We start from the raw sequence: 25,396 nt of genomic DNA, 5'->3' as shown, positions 1-25,396 counted from the left end.
CATCTAGCTCTGACGTTGTTGTCACTCAGAAAAGAGCAATGAACAATACAAAGCCAACAGAAACGTAAAACAACTCTTTTTCCACTATTCACTTTTTTCATTTCGTACTCTACATATTGAGATCATCTAAATCTGTTGGAAGTAACAGCAAAAAATTAAATGCCCATGCACAAAGTGCAAGACATAAAATGAATCGCTATGTTTGTACAACAGAAGTCCGGCTTCATAAAAATAGCCAGCCCTTTTCACCAGGGAATTCAAACACGAAACTAACCAACACAAATAAAATACAAAGTATTTTTCTTGTTGTTTAGAGAGAATCTTAAATGTGTATTGCTTTTCATACAGTAAAATTGCTGCAGCAGGAATGATGTTTCAACTAATTCTTATTTACTACTAAATCACACATTTTGCCAACAGTATTCCCATGTTCCTGCTAAATTATATTGTATGATACAATGCCAGAGATGTGACATCATATACACTGAGATGCATAGAGCAAATCTCAGGACGAAATTCACTAAGAGGTACAGGTGACTAATGAGTACAGATATGTTAAATATATGACACACATGTATAAGTGAGCAAAGCCTCAGGTAAAAAATTTCCTTATAAACCCCTGTATCAATTTCAACCAAACTAAGTAGACATACACCAATGAGCCAAAACATTATGACCTCCACGATTACCAGCTTGTTTGTCTGTTTTTGGAATATAATACATCACTGATTCTGAGTATCAAGGCTCGAACAGTTTGTTGTTACGTTTGTGGAGGTATGTTGCATTAGATGTCTATGCACAGGTCATGTAATTCGCGTATATAATGGGCTGCTCATTTGCGTATGTGGTGATGGCACCCAATAGCAGCCCAGATTATTTCCATAGGATTTGCATCAGGCAAATTTGGTTGCCGAGACATCAACGTGAGTTCACTATAAAGCTCCTCAAACCACTGTAGCATGGTTCTGGCTCTGAGACTCTGACAATTGAACTACTGAAAGATGACATCGCCGTCGGGAAAAACATCAAGCACAAAGTGATGTAGGTGGTTTGGAGCTCTCGGCGTGTATTCGATTACTATCCCAGGCCACATGCTAGCGCAAGAGAATATCTCTCACAATAGAATACTGTTCCCACAAGCCTGCGTCCGAGTCACACTTCACATTTCAAGCCACCTTCCACCGCAATGACGGCGTTTGTGGAGACGACCATTGACCTAGGATAGCTAAAATGTGAATCACCGAAAGAGCCGACACATTTCCATTGGTCGACAGTCGAATCCCAATGGTCCCATGCCCACTGCGATTGTAATTAATGATGTAGTTGGAGCAACATGTAAACACACAGGGATGGTCTATTTTGGAGCTCTATGTTCAACAATATACAGTGAATGTTGTGTTCTGAAACACTTGTGCGTGCACCAGCATTGTGCTCTTTTGGCAAAAATTCCACAGATTACCATCTATCCTACTTTACAGAGCACACAAGCCTCTGAACCCTACATTCTGTGAAGAATTGTCGATGTCCAATCTTTGAGCACCTAGTGTTAGTTTACTGTCCTTCTATCTCCTTCCGTAGATGCTCACGACAGTAGCATATGAACATTCGACCAGCTTCACTGTTTTCGAGATACTCATTCACAGGCTCTGCATAACAATAATCTGTCTTTGTCAAAGTTGCATATCTCAATGGATTTCCCAATTTGCAGCACATATCCCATTCATATCTGCTCCACTTACATACTTTTGTTACAGCATTATGTGCCTGCAATGCTACCAGGTGGCATCCAATATTGTGGTGGGCAGTGGTCATAATGTTTTGGCTTATTGGTGTACTACTCACTATCTGGAAAGAAATGCTGTGGGGGTAAGAACCAGCAACCTACTATTGGGACAGAGAGAGAAGGGGAGAGGAAGAGAGAGGCAGATGGAGAGGGGGAAGGAAGAGATAAACAGGGGGAGAGGGAGAAGGAACAGGTGGACAGAGAAAGGAGGTACGAGGAAATGGCTAGACGGAGTGGTGGAAGGAGGAGATGGACACGGGGGAGGGGGCGGCGGATAAGGACGACGGAGGAGGAGGAGATAGACAGGGGGGTCGGGGGGAAGAGGAAATGGATTAATAGAATTGGAATAAATACATACCCAGGCACTGTCGGTATTCAGCCAGTGTAAGAATAACAGAGATAAGCAATTGTGCAAAATCTTTGCGCACATGCTTTGTGTGTGTGTGGGAGGGGGGGGGGGGGGGGTAGGAAAAGGGGATGCGGGAATGTGAAATGGGAACTACATATTTTGTTGCTTGATATCACTGTGTGCAATTGTCAGTTTTTGTTGGCATGATGTATATATGAATTTCATCACATTATGCACTATGTCAATGTGTCATTTATCGCTGTACCTTTCACATCATACCACACTTAATATTTACATCATGTGCATAACTTCTCCGAAAAACATTTGGGGAACTAAAAGAGAAATAACAGTACAGGTAACACTGTTCCATTCTGATAAACAGTGTGCTTGTTTCAAGTGATTTCTGGAAGTATTTTATGACTATTATGTAAATGCAGGCACAAAAATCCCAATGCACAAGATTAAAGAAGTTGCTTGATTCAGAATTGTAAACAGAAACAGATTGAAGGTAGCACATTAATACATGGAAATTGCATTTCCTATTTTTAACTACTTCAATTTACACAAAAAAAAACCATGTCCTTTTGTAGACCTTTGAGGCGTTATTGTATCTAAGCTTGGCATTTACTTAGTATGCAAATTGTAATACATTAACTGCCAAATATGGTTGTTTAGTTTTGGAAGTAGCTCTCTGGCAACTGCTCAAATAAATTTAATATTTAGGGACAGTCAAATGAAAATGAGACAGATGGAAAAATGTAATTAAACTGTTTACAATTTCAAAGGTAATCACCATAACTGTTAATATACTCATCCCAGTTTGAGACAAAATGATCAATGCCTTCATTGAAAAATTTTTGTGGTTGCCTTCGGAACCGTCATTGTACTGGATGTGCACCTCCTCATCCTAAGCTAATTGATGGCCACAAATGTCATTCTTTAGGACTCCTAAAATATGGAAATCACATAGGGAGAGATTGGGACTGTATGGAGGATGTGTCCATGTGGACACTTTGCAAAAATTGGAGTTCACCATAGAGTCTAAATACCCAGGAATGTTGATGGATGGCATCATTCTGTTGCTGGATAAGGTCTGCTCACATGTTGCCAGGGTTTCTAGGAAGCTCTTAGACATCCGCCTTACAGTTCACATCTCCCTGTGTGATTTCCATATCTTTGAAGCTCTGAAAAGAGGCATTCGTGGCCATCGATTTGCTTTGGACCGAGGGGTACACATGCCTGTAGGTAACCACAAACATTTTTGCATAAAGACCCTGACCGTTTTGTCTCACTGTGGTATAAACATCTTGACTGGTTTTCACTTGACTTGACTTGACTTGCAGGTAAGATCATGTGTGTCATCCATGTTGTAGAAGTTGGCTGTAGTAATGGTGTAGCTCCATTCTTAATACCTGTAAACTTGTAAATGCACCACTCTAATTATGTGTCTGTGTGTGTTGACTGTTAATCCAATTTGTGTTTTACCTATGCAGTGAACTAAGTGTGGCAATTTAAATGGCCAGGTAATGTAGTATCGAAGTTCTATTTGAGTTCATTCGTTGTGCAGTATCCGTCGACAAAATTTAAGGAAAATGGGAAGTTATATTGTTCACTCTTTGTCAGTTTTTCTACCACTCACTAAGTTTGTAAGTGTTGGCATCCATATCTAAATTACTAAAAGTCTGATTCTAGTGGTTTTAATATTAAGTTAATTGAAAACCAAAATAATTTCCACCAGTGTGTGATGGTGTGAAGGACCTCGTTCAGCGTACAAGAGAAAACACTGGGTTTCCTGACAACTCAGTTTATTGTTGCTAATGAAATTCCCTGTTTGTAAGTGAAGACATCCACACCTGTTGCTGTGAGAGAAGCACTACTAACAGATAGCAGAGGTATTCAGTTTTTATCAGCAAGATTATATTTATTGAGAAGTATTTGATGTACTGCAATTGAGCCTATCTCTATCTCTCTCTCTCTCTCACTCACTCACTCACTCACTCACTCACACACACACACACACACACACACACACACAAAGACATAATAGTTGGTTTGTACAGAGGGACCTGCCAGAATCTACAGACGAAATTTACGTTATTCAAATATTAATGCTCTCTGTTTCCTTCCTGAAAACTTGCAGAAAGTTCTCATCAGCAACAACTATTTAATTTCTAGAAGTATGAGTTTTAGAGACAAAGCAATGTTTGAAATTGTTTGCTGTATGCTGGAGGAAGTCTCTGATTTGATATAACTGCTGCAAAAGTGAAAATTTGAAGTATCAGCTAGGAAAATATTAAAGTTTTCAGATGTCATAAGAGTAGCATACATGCATATACTATTTACAAATCACCATCCAAAAACAAAGATGATGTGACTTACCAAATGAAAGTGCTGGCAGGTCGACAGACACACAAACAAACACAAACATACACACAAAATTCAAGCTTTCGGAACAAACTGTTGCCTCATCAGGAAAGAGGGAGAGACGAAAGGATGTGGGTTTTAAGGGAGAGGGTAAGGAGTCATTCCAATCCCGGGAGCAGAAAGACTTACCTTAGGGGGGAAAAAAGGACGGGTATACACACACACACACACACACACACACACACACACACACACACATTTGGATATGTGTGTGTGTGCGCGAGTGTATACCCATCCTTTTTTCCCCCAAGGTAAGTCTTTCCACTCCCGGGATTGGAATGACTCCTTACCCTCTCCCTTAAAACCCACATCCTTTCGTCTTTCCCTCTCCTTCCCTCTTTCCTGATGAGGCAACAGTTTGTTGCGAAAGCTTGAATTTTGTGTGTGTGTTTGTGTTTGTTTGTGTGTCTGTCGACCTGCTAGCACTTTCATTTGGTAAGTCACATCACCTTTGTTTTTGGATATATTTTTCCTACGTGGAATGTTTCCCTCTCTCTATATATATATATATATATATATATATATATATATATATATATATTCTTGGACTCAACAATAGAGAATAATTGGAAAGGCAGGGAAATTTAGAAAAAAATTTCCCTAATCAGTTATTTATCTTTGGAGATTAGCTTTTAAAATAACACTGGTCAGTTACATTCCTTCCACTGCATAATAAATGGTGTCAGTGCCCCCATATAATTCCAGTGATTTCTTTGTGAAATGCAGTTTCTGACTTATTGCTTTTGTTCTTTTTTATATCTTTGCTCTGTTGCAATGTTATAATCTGCCCAACAACATTACTTCTCACTTAAACTATTGCAGTTTACGCCATATTTAAAACTGTGTCACTGGAATGTTAATTGCCTAATATTTGTACCCATTGTTGTGAAAACAACAAAATTCATATTCTTGAGGAAAATAAAACCTTGTTTCACAGAGCGCTGACCATCTAGCGCACGTTGGTCTATCGATTATTCAGATGATTTTGAAACGCATTCCTATTGGTTTTTGAACATTTTTAAACACATTCTGATTTCCGAATGAATCATAAGTTGGTATTTGAATGCGTGCATAGTGTACGCGATGTGTCTGCCAGGGGAATCCACCTACAAATAAACTTTCCTGCAGATTAAAGGGGACGGGGCTATATGAGCTGAGCAGAATAAAGCAGAACGGGTGAATGCCAACTGCTGTTTGTTTATGTGATTGATTGCGAATGGTCAGCATTGTTATAATTTCTAGCAAAGTCCATAGATTCATACTACCAGTGTGGAAATAAATGACTAATAGGAATAACATTTAAGAAAGATTGTGTATTATCTTCCCGATATATCCAAGAGAATGAAATTTTGACAGAAAATTTTTGGCCAGATCGCTACACTAGAAAGGGCAAGTTGTACAGTCCCCGGCTAGCAGCCACTTCAATTCTGTTCAGGGAGTAGTGTGGAAAACACGTTGTACGAACACGTAATAACACCTAATCAGAGAATAATCGCTGGATAACTAAATCGGTGATTCTGACAAGGCTAATAGAGTTAACTGGAGAATGAGTTTTGTCAGTGGTAGGAATAGTTACAGAATTAGTGATGGGAAGATTGTTAGAATGAGGACGGAGAAGAAACGGGGACATCACACAAATTATGGAAGAATATGATGATTCCAAATTTATACAAAAATTTCACACTACTACTTTTTGATCTCATGCTTGAGAAACTGGAGCATATGAATGAAATATGAAACTGTTTCCGAACATAAAGCTTTTTGCTTGTAGTAGGCCAAATAGGCATTTCATATTGGTACTTCGCGAATTGTATTCTGTCGTATTATAAAAATAACCATTATTACCAAAACAGTCTCACTTACTTGGTGGGTGTTACAATTGCTGCAATATTAGAAAGGCCTATTTTCTTTTATCTAGTAGACAGTGACAAAATAGACGCAATCAGATCGAGAAACCACACCAGTCTTGGGTACTATTTGTATTAACAGCTTTTTCAGTATTAGAAGACGACATTTCAATTTTTCATGTAGCAAAATGTTTGACAAATTTTGATGAGGTAATAGATTCTTTTGCAGAAAGCCATGTAAAGCTGTAGCAAGATTAGACAGAAAAAAATGCTAGGAGCTAAGGACTGAATAAATGTGTATTGCTTGTCTCTTGTGTATACTGCTTTTATGTATCCCATATTTAATTTTATGTCACACAGAACAGCAAGTTATGAGCTAATAGGTAATAAATAGTCCAAAATTTCTGAAGAGTTCTTTTTCTTCCGGTTTCAAATAATTCCGTCCAGTATTATTTGCGAGGTGTGGTTTTTTTTTTTAAGGGGGGGCCGGATGTCAAACTGGCCGACTGGGGGCACGAGAGGCACCACAGGACATTTTAATTTCCACTATCCTTAATATAGGTTGATGGCATCTATTACAAAATATACACATTTGAGTTGCACAGTGCGAAATACAGTGATGTACGGGAGAAGAATGCTGTGTGAAGAGGCGTGGCACTGCACTTTGGCACACTTAAGACCGAATAACACGTCTTACATTTCCTTGAAGTTATATGTTTTATGCATCAGACTCTTCAGAAAGATGTGCACTACAAAATTAACATACTTTTGAAAATCCTTTTTTTTTTTAACGTTCTGTCTCGAACGCTCTAGGGAAGTGGGTGGAGGGAGGAACACCATCTAGTATTGCCCTGGTTCGAAATATCTTAGATCCAGGGCTGTTCCGCAGAGCAGTCTTAGTTATGGTGGGAGGGGGGAGGGTAGTCTCCACGTGATCTGTGTTTCCTTTTAGTGATTTTGCTGTTTCCTCTTCGTTTACTGCTCTCACGTCAAATGAAAAAAAGTGATTTCTGTGGCTGGGAGCTAAAATATGTTACAGGTTTCAGATTTTATGTTATTTCCACCTTTCTGATAGTTGAGAATTAATCGCCTTGAGAACAATGAAGTTATTTTTGTCGCTTTGTATAATAAATTCAGCTTTTATTTATCTCTTTTGCTGAGGCAGCCAATTTATTTGAAACGAAATGTTAATTTTGACACTATTGGCTGCATTTCAAGCGCATGTTTTCATCTTCTAGCTTGTACGGCATTATGCCATAATAAAGAACCAAACATGAGATAATACTGTACTAGTACTCCAAGAAAATTTACATCCCAAAAACCACACTGAAAAACTTTATATCATGTCGAGGTCTACTTCGTTGGGAATCTGGATATACGAATGTGCACTTTAAGGCGACTTATTCATTTCAGTATGGTTAACGAAATTTCGACGCTCTTGGAGTATCCTCTGATGTCTTGTTTCTTTTATGACATAATTTAAGATCTTTTAATGTTTTAAACACACGGGCTTCCTACGTCATCGTATCTGCATAAGCACGGTGACGCCTCTTATCTGGTCCTCTCTGGCAACTGCTGGAATAAATCTATTTCTAACTGATTGTAGGAAAATGTCGTGAATTGTGGTTTGAAAAGCATTGTTTTCATAGTAAATTTCCTTTTATGCTATATGAACTATGTGCGAGAATGTACGATGAATTTCTTAAATCACAGAGCGTTTGACTCTCATTTAAAAATCAACTCTTTGATGACAACCCATTCGGAAGAATTTCGAGCCCAGAAGAACAGATTTATGTTGGTATTAAACATTTTACTGGCTCATTTGTGTGATGTATCTTAAAGTGTAGAACACGCAAAAAAGATCAACATTATATGTGAAAGCTTAGCTTCCCTTGTAGCAACACTATCTATATTAATTTGAACCATTAACTTTTCCTGTTCATTTGTTTACACTACTTAACAGTGATATTGCTATTGGCTGACTACATCACCTGTCCTATACTCTGAATATCCGCTATTGCTGGCTGGCGAGATCACGTGACATGAGCTATGACTGGCTTACAAAAGCGCATCACAATCTCGATTTCAATGCTTCGGAAAGTAACATGCGGTGTTTGGTGGAATGCGAATTTATACTTTTGTAATATGAAAATATGCAGCGTACATGTTGCTGCACATCAAAGTACATTCCAAAACATGTTTTCCCCTCTGTGTTTCGTTTTCTAAAGTGCCAGAAAATTCTAAGCCGCTGTATGAAACCATAACCATTCAAATGTTGGACAAATTTTACAGTTCTGAGGGAAAGTATACTGTCACTTAACATGGAAAAAGTGTATCTTCACCCGGGAGAAAGTGCATGTTTAACCGGGAGATCCAGGAAAATTCCAGGAATTGTATTTCCTTGTCCACGTATACACCCTGTTTCAGGTTATGTGCTCTCTTTCCCGAGCTTTGTACTAAAATTTGATTTCTATGTAAGTATGATACTATTTGAAATTTCTGTATATTGTCTTGGTATGTTTATTCAGGGTATAGCAACATGATTTTATCAACATATCCTTAAAAATCTTCTTTCTATTTCCCTTTAATTTGTATTAATAGTAACAACATGTTGGGTAGTGTGATATACAGGGTGTTAAAGAAGAATAGTTAATATTTCAGGTGGTGGTATGCAGGGTGGGCAGAAACAGTCTGAAAAGTTTAAAAGGGTGTTCAGAATAGGTTGTGCTGAGAAATAATTGTTAAGAAGAAATTCAATACATTGAGCTGTTTCCAATTTCATTGTCAAGGAAGTTGTCGGTTCATCATACACACAAATTCAAGAGCCTTCCAAATACAGTCTGTGTCAGTTGTTCTCATAGAATAGATAATAGTGTAAGAGACTACTCAGCTGTTCACTTGGGTACAGTCCTTACTACCACCCCATGTTCAGTTTTTATATCACTCTCTTCTCTGGTTTTAGGAAACTAAATGAAGAACACATTTGGCAACACTGTATCTGGCAGGCTGCCTGAATTTGCACGTGTAACAACCTGTTTGGCTAACTTCAGTGCTAGGTAAATTGGAAGTGGTGCAATGTATAAATTTTTTCTTCTCAGTTCAACCTACCCTGCAACACCCTACAAGCTTTCCTGACTGTTCTATAATACTCCAAATAAAATATTATGTACAACATGTCCAATTCTTATTGGTTAGACAGATACTCACAGAAGGTGTTAAGCTAAGGCAAATGAAAATTTCAAAGTTGATTTTCATAAATTCCACCTCTGGCTTCAGTGCATTTTCAAATTCTCATGAAAACACCACAAGCAACTTTTCTCAGGTTGTCTTGAGTTCTTTTTTTAGGGCAGTACTATTCATAATCCAATCAATCAATTTCTCTCTTGTGTACACATTTTCTTTGTAGACTTTGCCTTTCAACAATCCCCACAGCCAAAAATCTAAAGGTGGTAAGGTCCGGGAATTGTGGTGACTAAGAACCATGACCATTTCTGCAATCCATTTCTGGGAAATGTTAGGTTTAGATAGTGCGTCATTGACAACTAGAATGTGCAGGAGCCCTGTAATGTCGGAAGAACATAACAATCATTATAGCTAAAGAAACCTCTTCCAATAACGCTGGAAGCTCATTTTCAAAAAAGTCTAGGTAACTGGGGCTCTATTAGATAATGAGGTAATGCAACAGGCCCAATCAACTAATTGTCAACCATACGACACCACACATTTACACAAAAGTATTCTTGAAAACTTGTCCCTTCGAAGGCACCAACTCGGTATTGAAACGAAACCTCTGTGAATGATAGGGATAGTGGCATACATATGTAATGTTAGCCACAGTCCTGTTGTGGAACACCAATATACATAGAAATTCTGTGTCTTTTTGAAAGATACATTCTATCACCTGAGTAATGTGTTCTGCTTCAGCTGCACATTGTTCATTTGCATGCTTAGAAGAAATATGACTGCTAGGTACTGAGTCAGTCTCGTGAAACTAGAAATAAACCCTCTTAAGTCTGGTACTTTGTGGTTAGGAAGTCATATATAGTTACTCCAGGTAGCAGTAGCAGGATTTCCATTACAAAACCTGTACACAAATACCATACAGCATACTCACCATTGGGAAATATGTGCAACATGCTTAAGCAATATAAATTGGCCAACAAATCACAATAATAATCACATTGAACAAAGCCAGTTATGTAAACCCAAACAGGACTTCAAAACAAAAATGAGAGTTGATAAACACAAATCAATGGGAATACTGACATGTAAAATTAAAACTTATCTCTGCAACCAATAAAAATTGGACACACATTATGTAGAATATATTATTTGGATTAGTCTATAATACCATTTCCTAAAATGTACTATTCGTCCTTCAACACCTCTTATTTCTTGGAAATACTTGCTGTCCTTCAGGGCTGTGGGTGGTGCAGCCTTATGTTTATCAGCTGGGTAGATGTAGTGTATGAAAAGGAAACAAATTACCGAGTGCATCTTTCACCTCCACTTTTTCACCAGAGCACAGAACATAGAGTCAACGTAATATGATAACTCTACCTAGAGTACATGAAATTTGCCAAACCATGGCTGGTGGTAAGGAATTCCTGCAGGAAGTCATTTTCCTGCATAGGCCATTTTGATTTGTAATAACTACTTCATTTCACTATTTAAAAATTAGTTAATTTGCTCCTTTTGGGTCTTTTCAACATACATATCAGTAAAAGGGATTTTAAATGCATATAGCACACACATCTGTGTGAAGGAAGCAACATGTGATGGCCTCCTTAATAAGCGTTTAGTACAGCCACAGTAGTTACAGGCACAATTACATGAAATCCATTTATAAACAGGAAGAAACATGACTCTTATGTGGGTTTTGTCACTGTGCCAGCATACAACAAATGAAAATACATTAGTGTAACTATTTAAAATGGGAATGCAACAACATAATCAGCATCTTAAGATTTTTCTTTCTTTTTACAAATGAGTTTCACATCTGCGATAGTTGTGCCTGTAACTACTATGGCTTTGTGAAACCGTTACTAGGAACATCATCACATAATGCTTAATTTACAAATAAAGTCTCTATTTTATTGAGGCTAATGAAAGAGACAGTCACTTGTTCCTTTCTCTACTTATCATGGATGTCTGTATATAAAAAGACGGGGGAAAACTGAGTGCATAGAAGAGTTGTTTCTTCAGTAATGTATGTTTCTGATACCCTCATAACAAAGCAATAGAAGACTTCACTGTGCCATAACCAAAACATTGTATTTTATGTCGTACAGAAACCAAACCATGTGTGGTGTGCAGAGGTAATCAGTGAATCTAAATTTGATGTGTAAATGTCAGAACAGTTTCTTCTTCATAAAACAAGGACCTTGAACTATTCTTGGAATTGATACTTTAGCATCTTGCAATAAATGTATAAGTCATTTTGTATGTGACATTTGTGTTTGATGGAGGTGTTAAACTGATAATAGTTAAAAACTTTCTGACAAAATTAAAACTGTATGGGGGATCAGGATTTGAACGCAGAACTCTCTCTTCATAGGCAATGCTCATATTAATTGACCCAGTTGACAGTACCTCAAAGCCCAACTCATAGCTTCAATCTACCAGCATCTCTCCTTAGCCGAGGAAGATATGCAGCAGAACTTCTGTGGAGTTTGGAAGAGTGATAGAGAGGTAAATGGTGACAGATTTAAGTTTAGTGATGTCAAGAGGGATGCTCAGATGGCTTGATGGGTTTGAGCACTGCCTGTAAAAAGCAAAAGTCCAAGTTAGACTCTTTGTGATGAACACAGTTTCATCAGTAGCAAGTTTCATTCAGATAATATTTTGTTCATATTACCACAGTTAGACTTTCCTCCAAACTACAGTACACAAGTACGGTAAATTATCATTTACTTCATGCCATATGCTCCTGTGTTTTATGCTTATTTCTGACTTTAATAATTATATTCAAAAACTGTATTAAGTTATAAATTTAATTATAATATGAGAATTTAATTATTGAAATTCTTAATCAGAATGTTAGTAGTTACTTTTCTTTCTCTTTTTGCTTTTATTGATAATTGAGATAAAATTGTTACTTTATTTTACTAACCAACTTTCTTTAGTGAATTTCTGACGTATATTATTGTACAGTCCTGCATTAGTAATATTGCCAGTAACTGTAAATGGGACACCATTCTGACTAACCTCTTGAAAGCATTTATTCTTCGTATTTGCAGTGACAATTCAAAGTAATTGTTACAATCTGTTTCTGTTGCAGCCCTTAATTTTTGTAAATATGAAACTTCATGCATAGTTATAATGAGACTGCAGATATTGGTTGAAGAAGGATTGTCGGAGTACTCAACTTTCAAATATGCTGAGTTTGTAGCAGCATGTTTATCATTTCATGATCCATCATGGGCAGAAGATGCACCTGAGGAGGACACCATGTTTGTTCATTACACATACCTGGTCCTGCTTTTAAAATTCAGGAAGAGTGATAACTTACTTGATTATGTAAGTTATGTTCTTCAGTATGTATTGATAATAAGAACCAGCATACTAAACTAAATGTTATGAACTGAGCAGTTTGCTTTTTCTATTTTTATTACTTTTGTTGAATTTTTTGGCTGTGTAACATTGGCTGCATTGCCTCTTTAGCTTTTGTGTGAAATGTGTCGCATACTGTTTTACGTCTTTGACTGGTTATTACATCTTTTATGCGGTATCACATGTTTGACACTGTAATTTTCTTTTCCCCCAGAGTTTATTTCATAATATGCAGACTATATTTTACCCTTCTCAGCTAAGTTGCCACCATTGTCTTCATATCCAACAGCCAACCCACCAGCTGTTTTTTAACAAGTCATTTTTTCTCAAAAGTTGACACATTCTGATTTTGGATGATCTTCCCCTGAACTAGCAAATAATGTTCTGCCTTGTGTCAGCCAACTTAATGCATATCACTTTCCCCACTATGTGAAATTATCTATCAGTCAGAAATACTGCCCAAGTTAAAGCACAGTACTTCCATTGACCTGCATTTGCCCATTTAAAACATTACTGAAAATGTGTGGCTTGAATGCAAAATGTATGTCACTAGCGATACATAGATTTGGCTTCATTCTAGCACTCATTATGAATTTTACCCCTGGCAAGTACATATACCTTCAGTTCCAATCTCCATCAGACCATACAGATTTAGGTCTTCCTCAGATTTAAGTATTCAGCTGTTTCTGTAATTGATTAATGCAAATACTGGAACAGTCCCATTGAAAGGAACCTGGTTCATTTCCTTTCCTGTCCTTAACTAATCCAAGCCTGTGTTCTGTCTGTAATGGACTTCTCATTGGTGGAACATTAAATCCTAATCGTCTTTCCTGGATATTTCACTTTTATTTTCCTGTGTTCCTGTTCAATTAAAAAAAAGGGGGGGGGAGCTTTGCTTATATGCATGAAGGTAGGTAAGTAGCATATGCCAGCAACATACAGTATTTAGCTCCAGAACAGTAAGAGTATATGCTGTACAAGACTGGGGAATTTCTTGCACCATCGCAGTAATTGGGGTCCCTCTCCAAGAACCATTACATACGAATTTTGGAAAAAGTGTACCCAAATGAAAAGGAGACTACAGTGTTATGTAAAGAAATTTTAGTAACAATATTATAATTACAATTAATGTGGAACAGTACAAATATACATAATTGCCATTGACAGCGATACATCGATCCCAGAACATAAGAATAGACTAGATGGCTTCAGTATAGAATCTCCTGGTTTGCTAATGGATCCAGTTTTCAATCTACACCTCTATATCATAGGTGAAAGTCTCACCAAGTCTCACCTTTCAGAGATTGTTTTAAGGGGCCAAAGATATGCGAGTCATGGGGAACAGTGTTGTGAATAAGCACCCTCTGCACTTGCTCTTGAAGACCTCAGCAATGTGTTGGCATTAACTGTTGCACCTTGTACTAGCCTGTCAACGAATATAGTTCCGTCTTTGTCAAAAAAGAAGCAGAGCATCACTTTTCAGTCTTCGGGACAAAATTGGCTTTTTTTGAATGAGGATAGCCAGGATGCTGCCACTCCATGCTTATCCATTTGGATGCAGGGTTGAAGTGCTGACACCACATTTAATCACACGCCACAGTCTGAGCAATGAAATTCATTACTTGCTCACATGTCTCAACAGATGGGTCAGACACACACCCATTCTTGCTGTGTTCTGATTCTCTGAAAGATGCTTGGGCACTTGCCATGCACAAATTGTCCAGAACAGATCTTCCTGTGCGTTATGTGATAGGCAGTTCCTTTGCTTATCAACTGTTCTTTTGCTTATCAACTGTTCAGCAACAGGGGTGGGGGGGGGGGGGTTCTCTCTGTAACAGGGTAGTGTAAGTCAGTTCAAATGTTGGAGAAATGAAAGAGTATACCATTTTTAATAGGACCACGGTTAGTAAAGCACTATGGTGTTAAAACCAACATTAATGTTGCGGACAATTTGACTACTGCTTTTGAAAAGAGATTATCAATTTGTTCTCTCTTGTTGCTCAATCTCTCAAATGTTCCTTGTTTTTGTTTTTTTAATATTCTCCCATTTTTGTTCTCTGTTGTTTCCTATGATACTTCATCTCTCATTTATGGCAGTCTTTCTTTCTTTATTGTTTACTGTTATTACTGTTTTTAATCTACATACAAGCCTTGCATCAAAAATGGTGCAGTGTCATTTCTTATGACAAATAATATTTAACTTGGTGACAAAATTTACAATTTCAAATTTAGCATGTGCTTTTTTTCTTACTTTTCTTCTTGATCATGATATCTCAGTTTTTGCATTACTGCCTTATTAATTTTCATATCAAGTCCAGGCGTTCAGATTTCTTGAAGTGTCCCTCACTCTTCCTCAGTTAGTACAAACAATTTTTCAAGTCACTCTTAAATATTGTGTCCTTGACAGTTTTCTTCGCCTCTTTCTTTCCAAAACTGAGATAGAGCTCAGTCTCAGTAACTGTCTCCAAGAGAAAATGTTAACACTTCCATTTCTTTTTACTTTATGGAATATCCAACATGATTTACAGAAAGTATTATTGAGTTGCAGTTCATTGAAAATGTTTAAGATGTCTTGCATAATTTCCTACAGTCAAATATAAAACAGCAATATGAGTCATTCTCTCAGGAATTGGCCTTCATGTGCATGCTAATCTACTGGGGTATTGCAGTGCTTAAGGCACTGACTTCACATTTGGGAGAGGCGAGGTTCAAATCTCATCGTGTCACCTATGTGTAGGGTTTCCTAAATGAGTCGCGTTAAATTTTGGGATACTCCTTTTGAAAAGGACTTGGTCAGTTCCTTTTCTCACCCTTGTCAAATCAGAAATCTCCCCCCCCCCCCCCTCTCTCTCTCTCTCTCTCTCTCTCTCTCTCTCTCTCTCTCTCTCTCTCTCTCTCTCTCTCTAAAAGACCTCACCATCAATGGGCTGTTGAACTTCCTCTCCTCCTCCTCTTGACCTCTCCCTCCCTCCATCAAATGATCAACCCCCCTTGATCGATAGATTTATCGATCCCTCCTCCTCCTCCGGTTGATCGATCCCCCTCCCTCCTTCAATTGCTCCCTCCCTTCTTCCACCTCTTTGTGGATGCTGAAAAGTTTAGAAGTTTAATAACTATCAAAATTTGCTAACATGTTTCTTTGGGTAGTGATGTTTGTAGTAACTTGCGTTGTCAAATAATGTCATTAGATTCAGTATTTTATTTACTGCTGTCCATTGACTATTGTAGTTTACTGTTTTTCTATTGTTGCAGATCAGAATAATGAACCTGAATGAAGGATTGAAGTTTATGAAAAGTCTGACAAGGATAAAGAGTATAGTTCCATGTTCAGAATGGCCGGGACTGTGCAAAAATGTAGCAAAATTTGCTGCTAAGTATTTTTTGAGTTTGGCGTTAAGAACGCCAGAATGTGAAAATATGTTGTTAAAAGATGTTGCAAGTGAGTTTGTGTTGTGTTGTGAAATGGACTTCCAGTTTGTGTGTGACCATATGAGACTCATGCCCCATCTTGCCGCTACTGTGACACACATGTATATATTGTGTGAAGTTCTGGAGGAGAAGGTAATTTATTCCATATCTGATGCATTTAATGTATACCTTAGATAAAAGTAATGATTGTGCAAATTATCATATTTGCCAGCAAAAACATAAAGTAATGAAACTGTAGATATTGAAACATTAGTGTACAATAATCCTTCTTGAAGAATCCTTGAGAAGGGAACAGAGGAGGAGGGAGGGGAGGAGGAGGTGAGAGTAATTATGATGATAATAGGCAAGGTGTATGGTCAGTGGCCATTTGTTACCACTGAGATGAGATGCAACATAGACTGTGATATGTAATGAGGCAAGGGAGCAGAAGAAGGGTGAACAGGACCAAGACCGCAGTGAGAAAGGCACCTATCATTAACCAAATGTATTAAAGTATATACATGTTTCTAGGTGCTCCCATGATATTAATGCTGAAACAGAATCGGATTTTATTCTGTCGTGCCACCGAGCTTCTTGTTGTTGTGTGTGTATACTGTCTGCTACTGCGAGGCAAGTGCAAAGTGTATACGACCCGGGAATTTTTTCATCTGGGAATTTTTTAGAATTCCGGGAATTTTTCATTGTTTTAGTTTTCAGTTAAATTTTTGTGATTTTGACTGGTAAGAACCAATACTCTAACAAAGGATATTACTGTATCCCGCTTCTGCAGAATAATACAGCAACAAAACATGAATGACAGAAAAAAACGAAAATAATATTTAAGTCGCAAAGGAAATATGCCATATACAACAATAAAACACAGTGCTCATACAAGCGTCTGCCAACAGAAAAGTGTGTCAAAGGCTTTAGGAAGACTATGCAATGCTTCCTAACAACAAATTGCCTCCGATGAGCGTGGCATAACAGCTGTTTGTATTAGATTCGTTTGAGCAGTTGCGGGCGGGATCTTGTGCATGCGTAGTTGAGTCGCATATGACTAGTACCTTCTACCGCTTCTGGCTACAGATGTGTGGCTGGGCTCCACTATCTAGTATTGCCGCGGTTTGGAAATATCGTAGATCCGGGGCTGATGCACAGAGCAGTCCGAGTTGTAGTGGGGAGGTGGGTAGTCTCCACATGACCCGTGTTTACATTTAGTGATTTTGCTGTTTCCTCTTCATTTATTGCTCTCACATTAAATCAAAACAAAACGGATTTCTGTGGCCAGGAGCTATCAAATGAATTAAAATACATTTGCATAATTACAGAAGGCTAAAAAATGTTATTAGTTTCAGATTTTATTTCCACCTTTCTGACAGTCAAGCATTAAATGCCTTGCAGAACAATGAAGTTATTTTTGTCTGTTTGCTAAAGAGATTTGGCTTTTATTAAACTTTTGCACTGAGGCAGTCAATTTATTTGAAACGAAGTATTTAATTTCACACTGTTGGCTAGTTTCAACTGTTCGCTGCATTTCAAGTGCACGTTTTCCATCTTCTAGCTCCTATGGCATTATGCCATAATAAATAACTAAACATGAGAGAACACAGTACTGGTACTCAAGAAAATGTACATCTGATTCTGGATATACAAATGTGCACTTTAAGCTGAATTATGCATTTTAGTATGGTTCACAAAATTCCAATGCACTTGAAGTATCCTCTGATGTCTCTTTTCTTTTATGATGTAATGCAAGATCTTTTAATGTTGTACACGTACGAAGATGTGGGCTTCCTGCGTCATTGTAGCTGCGTAAGCACAGTGACGCCTGTTACCTGGTGCTCTCTGGCAACTGGTAAAATGAACCTATTTCTAACAGGTCATGGGAAAATATTGCGATTGGTGGTTTGAAAAGCGTTACTTTCAAAGTAAGTTTCCTTTTAAGCAAGATGAACTATGTGCGAGAATGTACAATGAATTTCTTGACTCTCATTTAAAAATCAACTCTTTGATGACCATCTAGAAGAATTTCGAGCCCAGAAGATCAGACATTTACGTTGTTATTAAAAAATTTTACTGGTACATTTGTGAGATGTATCTTAAAGTGTAACACGCGGAAAAAGATCAACATTATATGTGGAAGCTTAGCTTCTCTTGCAGCGTATTAATCTTGGAGGCAAATATTATATGTGAAAGCTTTGTTTTTCTTTTAGCAACACTATGTATATTAATTTAAACCATTAACTTTTCTTATATGTGTGTTCGCACTTCTTAAGAGTTATCTTGCTATTGGCTGACTACATCATGTGTCCTATGCAGTCATCAGCTGGCGAGATGACGTGACATGAGCTATGACTGGCTTACAAAAGCATGCCGCAAACTCGGTTTCTATGCTTTGTAAAGTAACATGCGTTGTTTAGTGGAATTCAAATTTATACCTTCGTAACACGAAAATGAGCAGTGTACATGCTGCTGCATCTAAGATCTTTCCAAGATGTCCCCCCCCCCCCCCCCTCCCGAGTTTAGTTTTCTAAAGTGCTCGGAATTTCTACATCAGTGTATAAAACCATAAACATTAAAAGGATTGATAAGTTTTACAGTGCTGGGGAAAAGTATACTGTCACTTAACACGGAAAAACAGTATTTTTAGCCAGGAGAAAGTGTATTTTCAACCAAGAAATCCAGGAAAAACCCACTAATTTTCTTTCCTTGTCCATGTATACACCCTGCAAGTGAATTAAAGAGTGAGAGCATCATTTTTCATTTGTGCATCACACATATGGTGGTGAACAAATTTTCATGAGGAATTATAATTTGGGCTATCTAGAGGTTCCCCCATGACCATCAAGGATTTTGATGAAATTATGTATGAACAGTCAGATATGTTACCAATAAACATCAGTAAAGCTTCGCGATCACTAGTTCAATATTTCCAGAGATACAGACATTTGTTTGACCTCGTAGCGTAGCTATGCACCTTGAGTTTTCAGCATCTTTGAGACCTTATACCTCTGCCAGTATTTTCTTGAAAGGAACAAAACTAAGCCATCGTGTACATCATCTTGCGCTCTCTTTATGGAACTAAAAAAAAGTAGTTACTCAGCAATTTTTGTATGGTAATTTGAAGCAAAGGCGGCCGAAAAAATAGATGCTTGAAAAAATGTGAAGTTTAGCTTTTAATATCTCTGAAAGTAACTTGGGGATAAATCTGAAACTTGGCACATATAAATTTCCCAATACTAGGTCTTAGAATACAAAATATCATTCTCCTGCATTCCAGTAATTTACAAATTGAGGGCAAAGGTGATGATATTTTCTAGAAATGTGAAAAATGGCTATTTTGGTTCACTTTTAGTAAAAATAGTCTCCAAACTCTTTTTAAACAGTTTTCATTAGAGAGACCATGTTCTATGCCACCTGAAAACTAGATTTGGTTTTGCAGTGCGAGGAAAGAAGGCCCTAAAAATGCCAAGTTGGTGGTTCAGTGAAAATGAGTCCATATTCTGGTGGTACTCAAGTCTGACATCTTTTATTATGTTACACAATTATTTATTGCTCTCTGAGGAAAGCAATATCGAAAGACTTGATAACTAGGAAATGAGATAAAGAATAACTCAAAAAACTTCAAAAGAGGGGTGTCTTTCGTCACAACTCATCATTACATATTTCAGTCCGTTTTTCTGCTATAACTTCAGAATCAAACTGGTTATAAACTTCACAATTTAACTGTGCATTATCAGGGCAGTGGAGACCGTGGTAATAAAACTGTTGCATAACAGCTGCATCACACATCGTACACCCAACCAGCACTATTCTCACGTGATACACTGAAAGCTTTGGATCAAGGCAATCAGATAGCTACAATGTGTCTTGATTTCCGAAGAGCATTTGACGCAGTACCCACCTACGCTTACTGTCAAAAGTACGATCATATGGGGTATCAAGTGAAACTTGTGACTGTATTGAAGACCTTTTGGTAGGGACGACACACCATGTTATCTGGGATGAAGAGTCATCATCAGATGTAGAAGTAACTTCGGGTGTGCCCCAGCGAAGTGTGTTGGGACCCTTGCTGTTCATGTTGTATATTAACGACATTGCAGACAATATTAATAGTAAAATCAGGCTTTTTGAAGATAATTTACCTATCTATGATGAAGTCCTATCTGAAAGAAGCTGCATAAATATTCACTCAGATCTTGATAAGATTTCAAAGTGTTGCAGAGAGTGGCAACTTGCTCTAAATGTTCAGAAATGTAAAATTTTGCTCATCACAAAACGAAAAAAATGTACTATCCTATGACTATATCATTGGTGAGTCACTGTTGGAATTGGCCAACTCGTACAAATACCTAGGTGTAACACTTTGTAGGGATGTGAAATGGAATGATCACATAGGCTCAGTCGTGGTTAAAGTGAGTGGTAGACTTTGCTTTATTGGTAATTTTTACAAGACAGAACCCAAAAAATTCCACTTTTCAAATTGATTACCTCGAATTATTTGAGCCACAAAAAAGAGGAACCTATTCTTTTTATTGGATTCATTATTTGATTTAATTTTTTATAAAAAGAATTTTGCAGAGCTGAATGCAGTAGACATGTCAAGAAATACTTATTTGCAATTTTCTGACTAAAGCTCATTTGCTAGTCATCAGGATATTTGATCTTATCATTCACAGACAATACTAAATGATTGTAGAACATAGTAAAAAATGTCAGATTTAATTTCAGTGCTAGTGGAATATGGGCGCATTTACAGTGCACGTCCAACTTCTTGGTTTTTGGGATCGCATTGAAAAACCAAATATAGTTTTTATTTAGAACATTGTCTCTCTAATGAAAACAGTTTAAAAGAGTTTACAGAATACTCTTCCCTCTAAAAGTAGGTCAAAAAATAGCCATTTTCATGTTCTTTAAAAAATCTGTCATCTTTGCCTTCAGTTTGTAAACTGTTGGAAAGAAGCAGGAGAATTAAATTTTATATTCTAAGCATTTTATTGGTAAATGCTAAGTTTCAAGTTTGTACCACACTTATTTTCAGATATATTAAAAGCTAAATGTAAAATCATCATTATTATTATTATTATTATTATTATTATTATTATTATTATTTTCTCTCTCCCAGCATCTATTTTTTTTTTTTTTCAGCTGACTTTTGTTTCACCTTTTCATTGTTTTCTAGGCCCTTATGTGCTCAAACTTCAGAATGAAATATAGCTTTTAGGTGATTTAGAATATGATATTTGTTGTGAAAAAATATGATATTTGTTGTGAAAATTATTTAAAAGAGTTTGGAGTAGGCACTTTTTTTGTAAAAGTGAGCCAAAAATATCCATTTGGCGTTTTTTAGGAAAATCACGAACTTTGCCCACAATTTGTAAGCTATAGGGAAGCATTAGGCAAAAGAAGTTCATATTCTGTGACTTTGTATTGGTAAATTATTATATGAAAAGTTTCGGGTTTATTGGATAATTACTTCTGGATATGTAAAAAGCTAAACTTCACTTTTTTAAAAAAAAAAAAAAGCATCTATTTTTCGGCTAACTTTGCTTCAAATTATCCATACAAAAATTGTTGAGGAAATATTTTTCTTTTTTATTTCGCTTAAGAGAGTGCAAAAAGTTGTACAAGATGGCATAGTTTTGTTCCTTTTAAGAAAATATTGTCATAGATACCACATCTCCCAAAGTTGCCAAAACTCAGTGTCCTGTTGATAACTACTCTATGGGTTCAAACAAATGTCTTTCTCTGGAAATATTGAACTAGTGCGTATGAAACATTACCAGTGTTTACTGGAAACATGTGTATGTTCACACAAAGTTTCATCAAAATCTGTTATGGTCATGTGGGAACTGCTTCCAAAATTAAACCACTTCACATGGAATGGCCCATATGGGAATGCTCCGGAGTCTGACAATAGTATAAGAAAGTATGAAAATGGAATTTGCTCACAGTATGTAATTTATAACTGTGATATTTTGCTTCTATTCAGATAAACTTCCATGTCTGCTTACATACTGTTGCAGCTAACATATAGTAAAAAAGTCCGAAGTACAAGATTGTGGTTGATTGCAAAGCAAATGGTGGAGCACCATACTTAAAGCCACAAGAGTGATAAAGTAGTGTCCAACCCATATTTAGAGCCAAAATTTAGACATTTTCTGTACAGATGTCTTGTGTGATAGCTGCAGAACAAAATATTTTATATGTCACTGCGCAAAAACTTAGAGTTGAAAATAAACAGATGTAACTGGGTTTGTGTTGGGAATAGTACACACTTGTAACAGGGCATGTTCAGGTCTACCAAAGTGTCATTATTACATGATCCATTATTAGGACATGACAAGCAAACAGTAAGGAAGTATTAGGTTCACTGCCACCTCATCTAACAAGGGAATGGTCAGACTTGTCCTGTCGAAACCTATGTTGCTTTTTTTACCACTGTGAGTTAACAGTGCAAGAAGTCTGCATGCAGAATTTTAGCTGCTGACATGACCTGGAAGTCTGTAAACAATTTTATGAAGTAAGACATTATTGTCACATGGTTTCCGCGCTTATAACTGCCTCTTGTACAACCCTGACCTCTCTCGCTACATTATACCAACGCCATCTAGGGACAAGGTGGCGTTAGCTACGCGCCGCTCTCTTGCCACAGCAGTGAGAGAGCTGATTCCCCCAGTGAAAGCGATCGTACGATAAACATTCGTTGACAAATATGGCTGATATGTTATCTACAACATTCTTTCCAAATAGCTATGAAATAGACACAAGTAAATATACGGCTTATAACAAGTCCAAATTTTATTTCTTGTAATTACCACAAAAATGCGAAATTTTGATACGATGTTCAAAACATAGGTTTTTTGTGCACCAAGAACATACAAGCCAAGAACATACAGCCCTGCGAATCACAGACGTTGTTAGATGTCGGTAGACAAAACTGGGCTGGTGTTAGGAATGAATCAGGCCTAGTATCAGTATATTTTGAGGAGTGCCACGCATATTTAGTCAAATTCTGAAACCGTGGGGAGGAAAATTGATAATGTACTACAGATTGCAGCTTGAGAATATTGTCACGGTGATAGACAGGAAATTGCAGTGATCTGCACACAATAATTTTCTCTGTTAGTTTTCTTTAAAATGCCTTCCACTGACGGAAAAATTCTCTGTCTAAAGTTTGAATTACGTTCATCGTGCTGGGTGGAATCTGAAGTATCTCTACTTCTTTGTCACGGTGGGCTCGAAATACAGCTTTTAATGAATCAGACCTTTTATGACCTGACCACAAATCTAGAAGGAGAAGAGATTTGTTCTTGAAGACACACATATAGTTTTGGCAGCAGTGAAACATCCAGACTAATTATGGGCATTATAGTGTATAAATGGGTGAGTGCAGTCGTGAACTGCGCAATCGCCTCAGTATGTTTTTGCCCTTTCAATGACAGTGTTCTTTTCGCACGCATTTCTTTTTGAAAACCTGACTGATCTGCATTGTGTACGTACGATTCACTAAAACTAGCGATCTTATTTTTGCATTAGTAATAAAAGCTTCTATCATTTCAATTTGTGTCACTTCATTTTGCGACCTGTTTCTCGATACAAATTTTGTTATTTTTCTTGCCACAATTTCATGTGATCTTTTGAAGCGACTAATCCAACTGTGAGAAGCTATTGCGTTGGCAATCTTTAACGCCCAATCACGCAAAGTTGCAATGCTGACACTAAATGACTGTTGTCTGGCATCGGTAAATAGCTCAAAAAGTCGTACATTTATTTCCGTTGCAATTTCCAGTCGACTCTTACGTCGTCCAGCGACTTCCTTTTTCCAGCTATACAATTCACGTTCAAAACGGACAAAGCGATACTTATTTTGAACAGTACTGACAAGTAGGCGTTTCTTACCACTTTCGTTCAACCAATACGTCACCGCTTTTTCTTTGGCTGATAAGGTAATTGTAGTTGCTGGTGTTATTTTCGGAGATAATTGATGATGGTACATGGCACTATCACTCGAAGAGTCTTCATGAGTTCAACTTTCGTAGGTGTCTTCGCCGTCTGTAGATTCACAGTCTGCAATATCGAGTGTTTCAGTTGTTTCTATCCACATGTCTGCGCCATTTATATGCTCGTCTAGAAGCTTAACAACAATGTCACACCACACACTCTTCACGCATGTTTTCTGTTGATTGCTTCATTTGGCGTCTGTGCTATATCTCCATGGCAAGCAGCAAAATATTTACAGGGTTTGCCATCACCTGTGAGGGGAGATTGAATGTTCACCATAAAGTGGCTTGCAGAGTATAGGTCAACATGTACAGAACACCTTTCACATCTCTAACCAGTTTCAGGACGGTATGTTTCGAAATACGTACCAGAAATTAAAAGGATGTGCATGCCACAGAAACGAATATTTGTTTCCCCTTTCCACCAAAACCGTGCAGCGATATTCCTCTTCAGTGAACGCCGCGATAAGATGGCCGCGCTTCCCGACCATGAGCACAACGCTCGCGACTCGCCATTTCCAGGGGTGCCCAGCCGTCACTGCAAGCGCCAAGCAAGAAACACAACCATGTTCGTGATTTTTTTAGGTGACTACCAGTTCGTGTCAGCAGCTACAATTTTGCATACGGACCTTTTGCACAGTTAAATAACAGTGCTAAAAAAAAGCAATGCATGTTTCGGCATGACAAGTCTGACCATTCCCTTGTAAGATTGTTTGGCCTGAAAGGAAGTTATTGGAGTGGTCTCTTTTTTTAGTGGGCTCCAGACCATTTATGAATGTGAAATACTGTAGCCAACTACAAATGAGTTTTACGTACTTGGAGATTGTAACTTGCCATATCTGATGAAAACAACCAGGGCTACAGATACATATTCGGGCAGAATGTGCTTCACACATCCCATGTGTCTCAGGCTCTACTTGTTATCAGAGATTTGTGGCAAAACAATCTACACAAATAAGAAGTAATTCAGAAGTTGTTATCAGAAGATGGGTTCTAGAACGTACTTCAAGAGTTGCTTGTCCACAATACT

The 25,396-nt window shown here is 37.5% G+C and overlaps 1 protein-coding gene across 1 annotated transcript in view; it reads left to right on the top strand.

The window, feature by feature from the left end:
* The window catches only part of LOC126249266 (serine-rich adhesin for platelets-like), a 197,090-nt gene that overhangs the window by 150,822 nt on the left and 20,872 nt on the right, over positions 1-25,396 (top strand). The window contains exons 4-5 of the mRNA XM_049950920.1: positions 12,684-12,922; positions 16,208-16,516. Coding sequence (XP_049806877.1) covers positions 12,684-12,922; positions 16,208-16,516 — 548 coding nt within the window. The remainder of the gene's footprint in view (positions 1-12,683; positions 12,923-16,207; positions 16,517-25,396) is intronic.

Source organism: Schistocerca nitens, chromosome 3 (assembly GCF_023898315.1).
Source record: "Schistocerca nitens isolate TAMUIC-IGC-003100 chromosome 3, iqSchNite1.1, whole genome shotgun sequence".
In the NCBI taxonomy this organism is placed as follows: domain Eukaryota; kingdom Metazoa; phylum Arthropoda; class Insecta; order Orthoptera; family Acrididae; genus Schistocerca; species Schistocerca nitens.
Note: the sequence above shows the minus strand (reverse complement) of the source record. Positions and strands in the feature narration are given on the sequence as shown.